The sequence below is a fragment of the Pleurodeles waltl genome, chromosome 10 (genome assembly GCF_031143425.1).
Source record: "Pleurodeles waltl isolate 20211129_DDA chromosome 10, aPleWal1.hap1.20221129, whole genome shotgun sequence".
Classification (NCBI taxonomy): domain Eukaryota; kingdom Metazoa; phylum Chordata; class Amphibia; order Caudata; family Salamandridae; genus Pleurodeles; species Pleurodeles waltl.
In genome coordinates, this window is record NC_090449.1 from 468,428,984 (window position 1) to 468,445,109 (window position 16,126).

Here is a 16,126-nt window from a genome sequence, read left to right on the forward strand (position 1 = left end):
GGAGAGGGGAGCGAATGAGGAGTGCAACGCACGACAGATGGGAACATGTGCCACATGGTAAGGTTGGGGAGGGGGGGCCACTCACATCTACCATGCTGAAAAGTGATGATATTTCCTTTCCCACCCTGTACATGTCAAATAGGTCAGCGCCCATCAGAAGGTCGACATTTGGCATGCCATCACCAAGGACGTCCGGGCCCTGGGGGTCCACAACAGACGGGGCACCCACTGCCGAAAGAGGTGGGAGGACATCCGCCGCGGGACCAGAAAGACCGCCGAGTCTCTGCTGGGGATGGCCTCCCAACGTAGGAGGGGTGCCAGCCGCCAATTGACCCCCCTGATGTCCTGGATCCTGGCGGTGGCCTACCCCGATTTGGATGGGCGCGTGAGGACATCACAGCAGACACAAGGGGGTGAGTATCAGCACATTCTGCTATCTTTGCGCGCAGTGGAGGTGTCTGGGTGGGGGAGGAGGGCTGTGGGTAACTCAAGGCCAGGGCGCTTTCTGTAGGCTAGTCCCCTCCGTTAGCCATGGCCCTGTGCCCCCGCCCCCCACCTCTGTAGGGTGCCAAGTACAGCTATCCATGGTCCTGCATCACCCATGTGTGCATTTGTCGTCCATAGACCTGTAGGCCTAGTCACAAGAACTGAGTAGTGTACCCCGATTGCGCAGCGTAGTTCAGGGGGCTTCTGTGTCTGTCCTCTCCGCCAACGGTGTTGCCAATGCATGCACTCAACCTGTCTTCATTTTTCCCCCCCCATCCATTTTCTTTTTCTTCCTGTGCATGTGTGCATTAGTATCATCAGGCGGAGGAGAAGTGGCATGGGCGCACGAGGGAGCTGCATCTCACATGGCCCCGGAGGGCCATGCAACGGACTCCGAGTTCAGCAGTGAGTCGGAGGGCGAGGGGAGCTCCACAACGGGGACCCGTGGAGACGTCAGCGACACCGACACGTCCTCGGAAGGGAGCTCCCTTGCGGTGGCGGCAACATCCGTGCCCACCGCAACTACAGGTACAGCCGCCACCCAGCGCACCAGCTCCGCCCTCCAAGCAGCCCCTCAGCGTTCGCCCCGTGCCCGCTCGCACACCAAGGCGGGCATCTCCTTCGCCCCAGGCACCTCAGGCCCTGCCCCAGTTACCCCTGCTGCCCTCAGTGTGGAGGTCATTGACCTCCTCCGGACGCTCATTGTTGGGCAGTCTACCCTTTTGAATGCCATCCAGGGGGTGGAAAGGGAGGTGCATCTGAGCAATGCATACCTGGAGGGCATTCATTCGGGTCAGGCTGCCCATCAGCGATCGTTCAACGCTCTGGCCTCAGCACTGACGGCAGCCATTGTCCCTGTCTCCAGCCTCCCTCTTCTAACTCCCTCCACCCAGTCCCAGTCTCCTGTTCCTCAGCCTATCCCATCCACACCATCAGACCAACCTGCACACACCTCAACACCCAAGGGCAGCTCATCCAGACATAAGCACCACAGATCCCACAAGCATTCACACAAACAACATCCAGATGCAGACATGCCAACAGTCACTTCCACCTCTGTGTCCCCCTCCTCCTCGTCTCCCTCCTCCCTCCCTGTGACGTCTCCACTCACACCTGCATGCACACCACCATCAGCCAGTACTTCCATCACCAGCACACCCTCCATTACAGTCAGCACACGTGCAGTCACCACCCCCACTGCCATTTACACGTCCCCTGTGTCCTCTCCCACTGTGTCTGTCACCCCCTCTTCCAAACCACACAAACGCAGGCAGCCACCCACCCAACAGCCATCCACCTCACGACAGCCTCCAGCCCAAGCACCTGCACCCAAAGACAGCACACTTGACTCTCCTACAACCACATCCTCTTCCTCCACTCCCATACCCACTGCACCTACCGTTCCCATTGCTCCTAAAAAACTTTTCCTCTCCAAAATTAACCTCTTTGCATCACCTGACCCACCCCCTCCATCTGGTAAGAGTCCAAAGAGCACCTCAGCCACCACCAGCCCTGCATCTAGTATCACCATAGTGCAGGGCTACTGGAGTCCACCAGCTCCTAGGGAAGGAACATCGGCCAGCATCAAGGGGACAGCCAGCCCACCCCCTGGGAAGAGGACAAGAAAACTTAAGGCCAGCGCAAAAAGCCTGAGACGGCTGCCACCACGGAGAGTGGCCTTGCCACGTCACCTGCCACATCATCTAAGGGAGGCAAGGGCCCGAGAGCTGCAGCGAAGGAGGGCAAGGGCAGCAGGGCGGAGAAGACATGCAGCAGCCGAGCGCACCAGGAGGGCCCCACCAGCCCCATACCGGGTGTGACGGACGACACCCACGGGCACAAGACTCCATCACAGGAGGGCCCCGCTACCGCAAGGTCGGAGGGCGACTAAGCGGGGAGACTTGGCCAGGTCTGGCTCCCTTGAAAGACAGGACAAGCACCGCTGAAGAGGGCCCCGCCAAGACAGGCACCGCTGAACAGGGCCCCGCCGTGAAGAGCACCGCTGAACAGGGCCCCGCCGTGAAGAGCACCGCTGAACAGGGCCCCGCCGTGAAGAGCACCGCTGAACAGGGCCCCGCCGTGAAGAGCACCGCTGAACAGGGCCCCGCCGTGAGGAGCACCGCTGAAGAGGGCCCCGCCGTGAGGAGCACCGCTGAACAGGGCCCCGCCGTGAGGAGCACCGCTGAAGAGGGCCCCGCCAAGACAGGCACCGCTGAAGAGGGCCCCGCCGTGAGGAGCACCGCTGAACAGGGCCCCGCCGTGAAGAGCACCGCTGAACAGGGCCCCGCCATGAAGAGCACCGCTGAACAGGGCCCCGCCGTGAAGAGCACCGCTGAACAGGGCCCCGCCGTGAAGAGCACCGCTGAACAGGGCCCCGCCAAGACAGGCACCGCTGAACAGGGCCCCGCCGTGAGGAGCACCGCTGAAGAGGGCCCCGCCAAGACAGGCACCGCTGAACAGGGCCCCGCCGTGAAGAGCACCGCTGAACAGGGCCCCGCCGTGAGGAGCACCGCTGAAGAGGGCCCCGCCATGACAGGCACTGCTGAACAGGGCCCGCCGTGAAGAGCACCGCTGAACAGGGCCCCGCCGTGAAGAGCACCGCTGAACAGGGCCCCGCCGTGAGGAGCACCGCTGAACAGGGCCCCCTCCGTGAGGAGCACCGCTGAACAGGGCCCCGCCAAGACAGGCACCGCTGAACAGGGCCCCGCCGTGAGGAGCACCGCTGAAGAGGGCCCCGCCAAGACAGGCACCGCTGAACAGGGCCCGCCGTGAAGAGCACCGCTGAACAGGGCCCCGCCGTGAAGAGCACCGCTGAACAGGGCCCCGCCGTGAAGAGCACCGCTGAACAGGGCCCCGCCGTGAGGAGCACCGCTGAACAGGGCCCCGCCGTGAGGAGCACCGCTGAACAGGGCCCCGCCGTGAGGAGCACCGCTGAACAGGGCCCCGCCGTGAGGAGCACTGCGGCGGGAGCACCGCTGAAGAGGGCCCCGCCAAGACAGGTGCCGCTGAACAGGGCCCCGCCGTGAAGAGCACCGCTGAACAGGGCCCTGCCGTGAGGAGCACCGCTGAACAGGGCCCCGCCGTGAGGAGCACCGCTGAACAGGGCCCCGCCGTGAGGAGCACCGCTCCGCTGGGCCCTTCCTGTCAAGCACCGCTCCGCTGGGGCCTTCCCGTCAAGCACCGCTCCGCTGGGGCCTTCCCGTCAAGCACCGCTCCGCTGGGGCCTTCCCGTCAAGCACCGCTCCGCTGGGCCCTTCCCGTCAAGCACCGCTCCGCTGGGCCCTTCATCTCAAGCACCGCTCCGCTGGGCCCTTCATCTCAAGCACCGCTCCGCTGGGCCCTTCATCTCAAGCACCGCTCCGCTGGGCCCTTCATCTCAAGCACCGCTCCGCTGGGCCCTTCATCTCAAGCACCGCTCCGCTGGGCCCTTCATCTCAAGCACCGCTCCGCTGGGCCCTTCATCTCAAGCACCGCTCCGCTGGGCCCTTCATCTCAAGCACCGCTCCGCTGGGCCCTTCATCTCAAGCACCGCTCCGCTGGGCCCTTCCTGTCAAGCACCGCTCCGCTGGGCCCTTCCTGTCAAGCACCGCTCTGTTGGGCACCGCCGTCTCAAGCACCGCTGGTCCATTGACAGTGCCGGTTCTGTGTCGAACAGGTGTTCACGAAGCACTCTGGGCACCATGCCTCCTCCAATACCAGTGGAGTCGGTTATCCATCTGATGGACTGTGGCTTTGCACTCCCCAGGATGGTACAGTGGGCATGGAGGCCCCTCGTGGATCTGGCGTCGTGGACTCATGTGGCTGAGGTGCCCCCCTTTCCCTTCCCCCTGAGGTGCCTGTTTTCTCATCTGATGCCCCAGCAGTGTTCTCTCCAATGGTTTCCGGTCTCCTGTGTGGGCTTTGCCCATGTGTTTGTACACATTGGGCCACGGACTATGGATATTGAACGGACTGTACAGGACTTATTGACTATGTTTATACTTTGCACTATGTTCATTATTTCTTTTGTATATTTCATATGGCATATTTACCATGACTTAAATGAACCTATTTTATACATAAATTTTAAACTTCATTTGAATTATGTCTTTGCATTCTTCCGGGGGGTTTGGGGGGTGTCACTCTGACTTGTTGCTCTGCATTGGTGTGTAGGTATTGGGGGGGGGGGGGGGTGTATCGCGTATGTGTGTGCCCGTAAGCTTTCCTCCTCCCCCCTCCCCTGTGTCATAGGTGCAGTACTCACCGTTGTCGTCTGCGCCGGCGTTCGTACTCCTGGTAGATGAGCAGGTAGACAATAGCCGGTAGGATGTGTAATTCGGGCTCCATGCTGTCCTCCTTCCTCGTGGAGTGTGTATAGGTGAGCGTTTTCCCGTTCGTAGTCTGTTTCCGCCGTGTTTTTATCGGCGGTGCTCCCGCCCCGGAAAAGGTGGTGGATTGGTGAGTTGTGATAGGGTGGGCAGTACATTGTCTGCCGCCTGCCTGTTGGCGGTGACCACTGCGCTGTTTGTCGGTCCCGCCGTGGCGGTCGGAGTATTAATGTGGCGGGCTGTGTTGGCGGTTCCCGCCAGGGTCAGAATTCCATTTTTTGGACCACCTGCTTGTTGGCGGATTGGCCGCCGATTTATCACCGACCACCAGGGTTAGAATGACCCCCTAAATTTGCTTCTGTGAGCTCTCTGACATGGTCAGGGCCCACCTGGGATCACATCTGAAGACTTACCACTGCAGCAGAAGCGGCAGGTGCACTGGGGGGATTCTTTTTGGGACAGACCGGGTCTCCAGTTCGGTGCCCTTTGGCCTTGCAATTGAAGCACCAGGCCTTCTTGCCATCTCAGTTTTTACCCTAGTACCCATCTTGGTCTGTGTCTTGTCTCAAGACCCCACCCTCCTGAACAGGTTTTTGGGGGCCATTAGAAGGCTTGTTGTTTTTATCCTTAGACTGGTCACCATCTTTCCATGGGGGGGGGGGCTTAGCAACCCCTTTCCTTTGGTCATCCCCAACATGAGTTGTCTAGGATACCTTGGTCTTGACCAAGTGATCTGCCTTCGTTCCCAATTCTTGGGGAGAAACTGGACCTACGTCTACCAGGAACGGGTGCAATTTTTCAGAAATACAGTTACTTAATAGATGCTCTTTCACAAGATTATAAAGCCCATCACAGTCTTGCACCCGGTTCCCTTTTAACCATCCACCCAGTGTTTTGACTAAGAAGTAAAAAAAATAAAAAAAACTACCCAGGATTGACAAGAGGTTTTCCTAGTCTCCTTGAACATGATCTTGTAATCCTCAGTTGTGAGTTCAAAACCCTCCATCAGGGTATCCTAATGCAGTTATAGGACTCAGAATCTGTCTCATTCAGTATTAGGAGCCTATCCCTACACTTCCTTGAGAAAAGCTCCCAGAGTACAGAGCCCAGTACTTTTGGCTGAGTTTCCTCATTTTACAAGCCCTCTCAAAGGCTGTAAATCACTTGGTGATATCATCACCTTCTTCATATTTGGGGACAATCCCGCTGGGGATCATAAGGTCAAAAGCTTCTTCTTTCTCCATATTTAAAATGTTGCTGCCGCCAGCGATGGTTCCTAGGTCCATCTCAGCTCTTTCATGTTCTATAGCTAAGAGTGTAGCCTCTAATTCTGTCCTCTTACATTGCTTCTGCAGTTCAGCTTCTTCGCTGTCTCCATCTCCTAGGGAACTATCAAAAGTGCTCCCAGTAATGTTACTGTCAGTGGAGTTGTGAGGGATTCTTCATCCTCTTCCACCTCCTCTTCCTACTCATTCTTATGAGGGGTTTCTTTACTTGCCCTGGCACTATCGTTTTCTGCAAGATGGGCTTTTGTAGGTTTAAACCCCATGGAAAGTTTCCATGCTTGGCAGAGTGAATTAAGTTGGGCCTATATAAGGTGTTGGTAGGACCCCAGGTTGAGCTCCTGGGATGTACCTACTGCCTCAGAGATGGGGCCAGATGTACGACCATTTGGTATTGAGACTTGCAATTTGCAAATTTTTGTGATTTGCAAATTGTGAGTTGCAATACCAAATGTACAACAGTGTCTTCAACACTGTTAGCAATTCACAGTGGGTCGCAAAGGGACCTGCCCCATCAATATTCATGAGGCAGGTCACAATTTGCAACCCATTGTGAATGGCTATAATCACAGGGATGATGGCCTGCTGGGGACAGCAGACCATCATGTCTGTGATTGCTTTTAAATAAAGCAATATTTTTTTGTAATGCAGCCTGTTTTCCTTAAAGGAAAATGGGATGCATTACAAAGACTAAACTGAAAAGTTATATTTTCATTTTTTAAGAATAGGCAGAGGTCGTTTGGACCACTGCTTGCTCTTAAAAAATGTTTTCATCCCCATTCGCAAAGGGGAAGGTGTTCCTTGGGGACTCCTTCCGGTTTGTGAGTGGGTTACCACCAACTCGAAGTTGGTGATATCTGTGATTGTTTTGCAACCGTATTCACGGTCACAAAAAAAATCATGCATTTCACTGTAACTTACAATTAGAAAGAGACGCCCTTGGCAAGCCCCTTCCTAATTGCAACTCGTAAAACTATATTGGGATTCAGTAAACAGATTACCAAACCTCAAAATAGCATTTGTACATCCCAAAATGCTTTTTTTCTGTGCTCAAAAGCCAGTTTCTGCGATTTGGACCCTTTGCGCACAGAAAAAAGTGTTGTACATCCGGCCCATGGTTTTTAAAATGGTTGAGAACTTTTAGAACCTTATGAAAATAAATTTGAAGTGTACTTCTAAAAGGCCTAACTACAGTGTTGGACTGGCGGACTTAACAAAAGGCCCTAACGGTAAATTTTTAACAATTTAGAAAAATCAATGATTGGAAAAAAAAATCCGAACTAAAGACAATTTTGGTTCCTTAGTGGTATCACTTATTAACCGAGTGGCACAGCAAATGTCAAGTCTTGGACCCCACCGCTGTGCCACCAAGCTGACTCTTTATATGGTATACCAAAATGAGATCTACCGTGCAAAGATTCCAGGGGTTCCCTTTCTAGTGGACAGTGATTGCTTTAGCAAACTGAAGGTGCTCTTTTTGAGGGGGTAGTGTGGTCGAGCAGCCTTAAGCTTACCAGAGAGAAGTGTTAGACATCCACAAATACAGACACAGTTAATAAATGAGACACACAACTCAATAACGAGATCCACACTAATTTACAAAAATAACAAGTATCTTTATATATGTTTTAGCATCAGAATCGGTATGATCGGGTAAGTACGTTTTGCAAGAAAAAATCTTTACAGTTTAAGAAAGTCGACAGTGCAATTCTTGAAAGCTGCAGTGTTATCCTATGGAGGAAGAGCAAATACGGCAAACAGGTATAGTACAGCGACTTATGGAACCAATCTCCAGGACTTAATGTAAGTACTGGGCAAAGGTCAAGGCCACACCAACAGGTCACACAAGGCGGCACTGGGGTGTCCAGGTGCACAGGTGTAGTACGGTGTCAAGTGCAGAATGTTAGTCAATGGGGATCGGTCCAGTTGAAAAGATGCTCCAGATTAGAACTGGGGATCCAGTCATGGTGAACCACTGAGTGCGTTCAGGTCTTGCGATGCTCAGGGACATGGGGACACTGGTGGTCCTCTTCGCCTCGGACTGGGGTGTCTGGGTGCGAAGGGTTCTTGGACTGTCGGGTGTCCGTCACTGATGACATTGGTGGTCGAGGGGGCCCACAGAAACAGGCTGCAAGTATGGGTTGGGGAACTGGACCAGCTGATCCAACAAGTGGGCTCAAGTCTTACAAGCCTGGGGGTCACAGGGACAACAGCAGTCCTCTTCTCCTCTGTCAGGCGCATCCAGGTCCAGAAGTTTAGTGGACCATCAGGTTGCTGTCACCGGAGGCAACTGCAGTTGAGGAGGGCCCGTACTGAGAGGCTGCAGGCGTTGGTGTGAAGGTCGCAATGGGGAAACCCATGATGGACTTTGTGCCTGGAGAGGCTGAGGACCATGCTGGCACCGTTGGCCCACTTCAATTTGGTCTAGGGGATACAGGTGCAGAGGTGCTGTGTGGCATCGGGTTTTGGCAGTTCGGAATCCTCTTCATTGTTTCTTGGGTGCCTGCAAAGATGCAGGGAAGCAGCTCTGCTGCTCCATGGGAGTTGCTGGGGTGAAGGCTGACAGTCTTACCGATCTTTTAGAAGTTTCAGAAGCTGAAGGACGGGGTGTCTTTCTGGCAATCGTCAAAGTCAGCAGGGAGAGTGGCAGTGCTGGCACAGAGTCAGTCACTGATCTTCAGTTATTTCCATTTGCTTCTCTAGAGTGTCCTTCTTCTTCAGGTCAGCAGGGATCTGATCCCCTGGTGTCAGGGCCTCTGCTAAATACTGAAGTTAGGGGTGTTTCAGGGAGTGTAGGCTAGTAGCCAATGGGCTACTTACCCTTGGGGTCACTACATCCCCTATATGACAACTTCCTGTGGGAAGTGGGAATAACCCTGTCTCAGAGTTCCTAGTTATGCCATTACTAAGGTGGCAGACTTTCAAAAGTTGTGTCCACATCAGGCAGCTCACCTTAGGGATGGGACTGAACTGAGAGGTGGACAAGCCTCTTTACCTACTAATTTTCCTGCCTGTCCAGGTGCCAAGTGGGCCCGGGGCAAGAGCGCCAGCATCCACTCCTTTGAGAGAAGCCAGATCTGGACGGATGCAAGGCTGGATGCAAAAGAGCAGGAATGGAGAGAGAATGTAATTGAGGTATAGGGTTGTACACTGTGATAACAAGGTGAACAGGTGAGGGAAAGAAATTACCAGAGGGGGTGGAAACAAAGAAAAGAAAGATGAGACTCGTGTTAGTGACACCTGGTCTTCAATTAAACCCAAAGGAATTAATTGGGAGCATTCAGAAGTGGAGTGATATTCAAAGGATTAAGGGCCATTGGGCTCAGAAAGAGAACAGAAAGAAAACTAAAGACAATTCTGGATAGCCAGATGGGGAGAGTAGCAAAAGTGACACAGAGGGCAATGCTTACCTATTGAGAGGGGTGCCTGGGGGAAGATATGTGCATGTTCCTTCAAGTCATGGTGATCTTTTCACGTTGTTCAAAGTTAGGAGATCTTTTTTTCTATTTCACTGTGGCCAAATGGAGTTTGTTTGATAGTCTGCAAAGGTCCAGTTATGAACTTTACTTGTTCTTTCTATTGCAACTGTTGCATTCCCTAATGGTGGAACTGACTGTTGAACCTCAAGTGAAACTAATGTTGTGCTATCGTTGGCTGTAGAGGGTGACTGGGCCTCAGATGGAGCTGTATTGCAAGTTCCCATTTTCTTATAGGTGATTGAAAGGAAAAAGGGAGAGGTAGGGACTTTGATGTTTTTAATCAGCAGATCATGGTTTGTTAAACTGAAATTTGCTTGGTGGTCCTCCACTTTCTCTGTCTTGTTCGGAGCGGGTTTCTCCTTTACCAGAGTATTCATAAAAAACACAAAAATAAATTGGGGCTTGTGGGATTCATCATGGCCTGAAATTGTTTTTGTTTCTTACCTTCTGTTCCCTTTTCTTTTGTTTCTTTGTTGTTTCCATTGCATAGGTGATTCGGAGTCCATGTTGCCTGCAGAGGTGTTTGCAGTTTTTAGATCTGGGGTGTCATTGCTATTACTTGACTGATGTATGACCACCAGGATTCTAGTATATTTTCCCTTGTTTCAGTATGTTTTTGTTGTGCGGACCTAATGGAGCATCCCTAGGTTTTGTGCTGAAGGCCATTTTTGTTTCTTTTTTTGGGATGTACCTGAATTGGGTCAATCCAGCGTTTGTACTGCTGGCATGACACTGTTCGACCAATATGTTGATTGTTTGTTACTTCAAGATGAACACGGAATGCTCAATTGGGTTTTAACTTCTTTGATTAATGAATCAAGAGAAGTTGGTAGGGTACTTAATGTCAGTTAAGCACAAATTATTAGTTTGTTAAGGTCAGCTAATTTTGTGTCAATTTCCACGACAAACACTGATAACATATTTAATAAATCTATTTGAAGATATAAGTTCTATGACTGGTGGTTCAAGGCATTGAAAGATGGCTGAAAAGTTTTTAACAAGATGGCCCTGATGCCCTTAGTCGATTCTTTTGTGCTGTCTCTTTTGTTGTGCTGCGTGTTTCCACCTGAGCATCGTTTCAATGGCATTCCGGCATTTGCTGGCATCCTGATGACAGTAAATCTGTTGACATGTCTTTTAAAGCTACATTATTTGGTCCAGGCACGTTTGATGTATTGGTTTCATGTTTTTTTTTTCTTTGGGCCTGAAAAGTTGTTTTGGTACCTAAGGTTCAGATTGTCTGAGTATTGGACCTTTTAGGTTTATGAGCAGATGAGGGTTTGTTGTTTCCAGTGCCACTTTATTTTCAGATTCCTTGAGAGTGCAATGAAAGTGCTGATTGACTGTTTCCTCAGACCCCTCTACATTAATATGTGGAGAATCGACTTTGAAAGTCTTTTTATCCTCCATTATGGCATATATTGAGGTTTGCTTTGAGTGGACCTACATTAGTGTATTTAATTTCTTCTGTTAGCCCTTTTGTCTGCTGTTACAGCAAATGTTTTTGAAGACTGCTGCTGTTGTGGACTTTACTTCTAATGTGCCTACAGCATGTGTGACTTTAAGATTGCATCTCATATAGTCACAGTAATCAAAGGCTGTGCTGCTTTTTGCTTCAATGGTTTGTCCTGCAGCTGGGTCATAGCTGGATATGTAAAAAGTAGGATGCGATTTCGTTTCAACAGATGGGAGATCGACCCCACCAGACGCTATAATGTCCCTCATGGCCAGACATTTCCATGGTCCTGTCTAGATAGGGAGAGACTCAATAGTATGCCTCTTCAGAACCTACTGGTTCAATCCTCGTCTCCAAGTCATTGCAGAGAGTCTGTGCCACCAGTATGTCGTTTGCCAGCAGTTAAATGCAGGACGGTGGACAGTAGTTACTATGAGCCATATAGGGAGATCAGGTGGTCCCTTCAATTGCATGCAACTCAGTCTGGTTGAGCTACCTGTGTGTAATGAGCTCTGTTGCATCTTCGTGGTAGAGTGCACCTTTTCCCGTTGGGTATAACTATACCCAACTAATAGGAACAACAGTATTGACATGGCCAAATTGGTATTGAAGGATATATTCCCTTGTTTAGACTAAACGGTTTCTTTAGAGTCAGATCATGGGACCCATTTTAACAACAAGAATATGCCTATGCTGTGTGTTGCACTGCAAGTGGATCGGAGTTTTCATTGTAGCTACAGGCCAGAGGTGTCTGGAATCACTCAAAAGTTCACTGAGGCACTGAAGTCCTGACTTGCCAAAGTGTGCCCATCCACGTCGCTCAGGTGACCTGATGCCCTACCCTTGGTGCTGATGAGCCTCCGAAGCACTCCTAATCAGAGGACAGGATTGTCCTCTCATTAAATTCTAACCGGGAGAGCCAGAGAGTGCCTGCAGCTGCACTTGTAAATAATACAGATAATATGGTTCTTGACTACTGCACAGGACTGGCTGACGTGGTGCATTCGGATTCTCCTTGGTTGAAGCATACCTCTTTGTGCAACCCAGGTGGGCAATCCTGTGGGATTTTTGGTAGAAGTCTTACCACTGAAGTTTTTATTCAGTTGCATGCACCATTATCGAGTCCTTGCCACACATACAAATGTGTTTCTGGGTGGGCTCAACCTTGTCATTTTAAGTGAGCTCTTTGTATGTTCATTTTTTCTACCGGAGAAGAAGGGGAGAGCTCAAATTTTACAATTGTCTCAGGGTGCTCTAATCCACCTTACAAGTTTTATTGTTATTCCTGGACCCCTAGACAAGGTTAAAACAGTATTTGATGCTATCAGAGTTTTATTATGTATTCTGTATCAAAGTCAGGTCTACATGTTTTAGCCCTCTGTGCTCAGACCTTGTCACTTGGCTTCCATCAGGACCAGATTTTATAGGTCCCTGCCTATGTTTTGTTCATAATGAGGATATCCCCTTTCGATTCATGTACTCATTTGGTGTGCTCGTGCCCTCATTCATACATTCATCCCTGCACTACACAAATTTACAAAAACTTCAGAAGCACTTCCCCAGTCTGGTGCCTGTAGATGAAAAAAATTTATTTTATTATTCACTATTATACTGACTTTTTTGTTCACTCCAATGCTATCCAGTGTATTTCACACTTGTGTATCATGGATGTGAGAAAAATAATGCAAAAGCTGTGAACAAAAACATTGGGATGTTGGCGCTCTGGGCTTCTACCAACCATTAAAAAACCTGGAGCGCTGTATTGTATTCAATGGAGCTCCCAACATTCCAATGTTCTAATATTGCCTTAGAGCCCGCCTAGCAGGCTCTATCGGCCATTAAAGGCCCGCTCACACGTTAAACAAGGGAGCGGGCCTTTAATTGCCGGTAGAGCCCGCTACGGCACGGACTCTAAGGCTATTAGAACATTCTGCCACTAGAGGGCAGAATGTTCTAATTAATAGAACAAAGTCCTCACGGAGGGAGCTCCCAACATTCCAATGTTCTAATAAGAGGTAGAATACTACAATAAATGTTTTTCAACATACACTGTGTCATCATTAGTACAGATATTTGTGTGTGACATTCTAAGCACAAAAAGGTGGGTTTCCAAATTACCACTGTGTCCCTGAGAAAGGGACTGTTTTGTTTAAAGGAAAGTACTTCTCCACCATGAAACAAGGCAGAGTTCAGGTCTGTAGTAAACAAGATCTGCCTTTCTCTTACATAGGACATTGAACTAATGCCTTGTGTTATACGGTTAGGGGCTCTAAGTCTGTAGGCTTAGGGTATTCCTCCAAGATACATAACACTGTGTACAGCCACATTAATTAAGCAGTATTACTCTGCACTTAACATGTGAACAAACTCCAGCTGTCTGAACAGTTATTCCACAGTATATGCTTGATCTTCTCAGTCTGCAAAGACCTCCAGCCTGAAGGCTCTGAATCTGGTGGATGCCTGGGTCACCTTATTGTTTTATGTGATGCAGGATGAGTTTCGGTTGTATTCCTGTGTCCCAACCTCCGACTTGGTGCAGCTATCTGCAGGGTGCATACTCAGATTGGGGGCCATGTTTTAACCTATCTCAGAGCTTGAAAGGAAAATATAAAAGTGTAGCTACTAATTTTCCCAGAGTATATTTTTGTTACTGAGAAGTGCAGGTAATCTCCTATTAAACATAGTGTACCCATGCTAAGAAGTGCCGCACTCTCCCTTTCAATTTCAAGAAGTGCAGGTACCGACTACCTGACACTACCTGCCCATTTAAAGCACTGCCATAGCCCTGGAAGTTTATACTTGGAGCGGCTTCCAAAGTTCAGGGTCAGCTTCGGGACAATTTGTGTCGCCATCTCCAGACAAACTTCTTTATGAAGCAGGATCAGAGTTCTCCTCCGAACAACTCCTATAGGTTTATAAACAATTTATCAAAGTGTAAATATACTTCCGAGAAGAAGATACCGAGGAGAAACAGGAGAAAACGGAGGACCCACGAGAGAGAGGCGAAATGACATCAGTCACATACACTGAAGAGGATATATGATCTTGGCCCAGAGGAAGGGGGAGCTTTTGAGAAGAGGGCAACTACATAAAAAGAGTAGAGAAAATGCATAATTGCAAATTTAGGCGGCAAATGAGAGTATATAGTATTTTGTTGCAAATGGTGGGGGGAATTCATATCACAAGCAGAGGAGCAGAGACTAGCGCAGAGGCGAACTGTTCCCAGTACCTTAAAAGAATAACTGGCAGAAAATGCAAGAATTGAGATGTACGTGCTCATTGTTTCGACCCAGTGAGTCATGTACTCCTCTCAGCTCTCCTCCTCAGCTCTCCCTCCTCTCAGCTCTCCCAGCGGTAGCAGGTGAGGGAACTGAGTCATGCGAGATTAACAGATTTTATCCAGAGCATCATAACATGTTCTGCTTGCGAGTCCACGGCTGCCAGCGTACACGATAGACTACCACACATTGGGCTACATAAAACTACAAGCTCCAGTATGTTTTTCGGACAAAAAGTCACAGTCTTTATCAGCTTCGCAATGCCGCACGCCCGTCCTCCCTCTTACACTCCCCCAACGTCCCAAGTAACCACCTTTTCTCATTTATGCCTTTCACAGCATTAAATTGCTTTTATATAGCTTCTCATACCGCACAGGAGAACTGTATATACTCTGGTGAGGTAAGCCAACTCACCAATATCTGCAGACGGGTATGACACATGCCACAAGACCCGCTCACCCGTTTATCCTTTCGAGTTTAATGCAATGAAGGGCCAGTGCGCTGGATAATACCATCTACTGTTTAAGCGCAAAGGCACAATTCGGTGTGAGGTCTGCATTTTATGCTTCCTAGATGTAACAATTCTTAAATTTAAACTTTCAAAAACAACAGCTACGCTGCACATCCTACCTGGGGTAGCTGTCCTTCCGGCATCTTCCTTGCAGCGCCTCCTACGCAGCTGAGATTATATTTAGTTGCTCCACTCCTGCTGAGATCCAGCTCTCGCTCTCGGCCTATTGGATGCAGTATTTCGCGCTCCGTCGACACTCGCACGCCCCCTGAACGAGCCTCCTACTGTAGCTGGCAAGGGCTGTCAATTTACAGTTAGCTCTCGTGCGTACAGCGCATCAGTCCTTTAAGCATGTGTTCGGTTACACCCCCTGCTTGCAAATCTTTCCCTTTGGGTGGGAGTGCTTCACAAACACAGCAAATAAGAAGCAGAGGTTGTGCAATGACGATCCACAGTCAAGGGGGGAATTTTGAAGGTACATGTTATGCGTCACGATCCATCAAAATTAAAAAAGGTGCTTCAACCCAAGGCAGCACGCGCACACCAGACCACAGCGCTCCTTTTTTCGTGGACTCAGCTACGCTTAAGCTGTTGGCAGCGAGGCGAGCTCACGCTGGTCTTCTGGGAGTTGCAGTCTTTAGCAGCATGTGACTCTTCGAGGATGTCAACAACGGTCCCTCTGCAGAGCTAAGAACCAGCCATGACTCAGGAGGATATCTAGTGATGCGCACAGTAACATGAGTGGGGGGGGGGGTTTATAATCGGAGCTGAATATTATCCCAGAAAACAGTTAATTGCTTCCTCTAGAACCAAAGAAAAACACAAAAACGAAAAATACAGCGAAAGAGGACCCCCTTCCCTTTCTAATCTTTTCAGTTCAGTGATGACAGCATATTCATAACAAATCCATGTGCAGTCCACCTTCAGAGCCCCCACCCTTTCTTCACATTCCATCTTCTTTTCACCAAATGACCACCTCTTTCAAACGAAACGTTTCCTAAATGACCAAAAGAACAAACTCAGTTGACATGAATACTATCGGGCGCAAGACTGAACAAACCACCAACACTCAAAATGGGGTTAAAAGACCTCTTTAATAGAACAGGTCTGGATAAAAGAACCTTGGCATTTGCCTTACAAAACTAACCAACCTCACTAATACAAAAAACATCCTAAACCTCCCACCCCCACCCTCTAAAAACGTACCCTTCTTCAATGCCCCCTTTCCATTCCCCCTTGCCCCTACCCAACCATTACCCATCTGTCGTGCTGTCCCCCTTTCAATATCATCCCCTTGCCTTTCCGTCCCTTTTACTCCTTGTCAAA

At 49.9% G+C, this 16,126-nt stretch overlaps 1 protein-coding gene across 2 annotated transcripts in view; it reads right to left on the reverse strand.

Annotated features, from left to right (window-relative positions):
• Window positions 1-15,366, reverse strand: part of LOC138261626 (uncharacterized) — a 276,437-nt gene extending 261,071 nt beyond the window's left edge. Inside the window, exon 1 of one of the 2 annotated variants that reach the window (XM_069210753.1) lies at window positions 14,920-15,366. In XM_069210753.1, the coding sequence (XP_069066854.1) occupies window positions 14,920-14,943 (24 nt within the window). In that variant the 5' untranslated portion in view covers window positions 14,944-15,366. The remainder of the gene's footprint in view (window positions 1-14,919) is intronic. The other variant, XM_069210752.1, reaches the window with a different exon arrangement.
• Window positions 15,367-16,126: the final 760 nt, after the last annotated feature.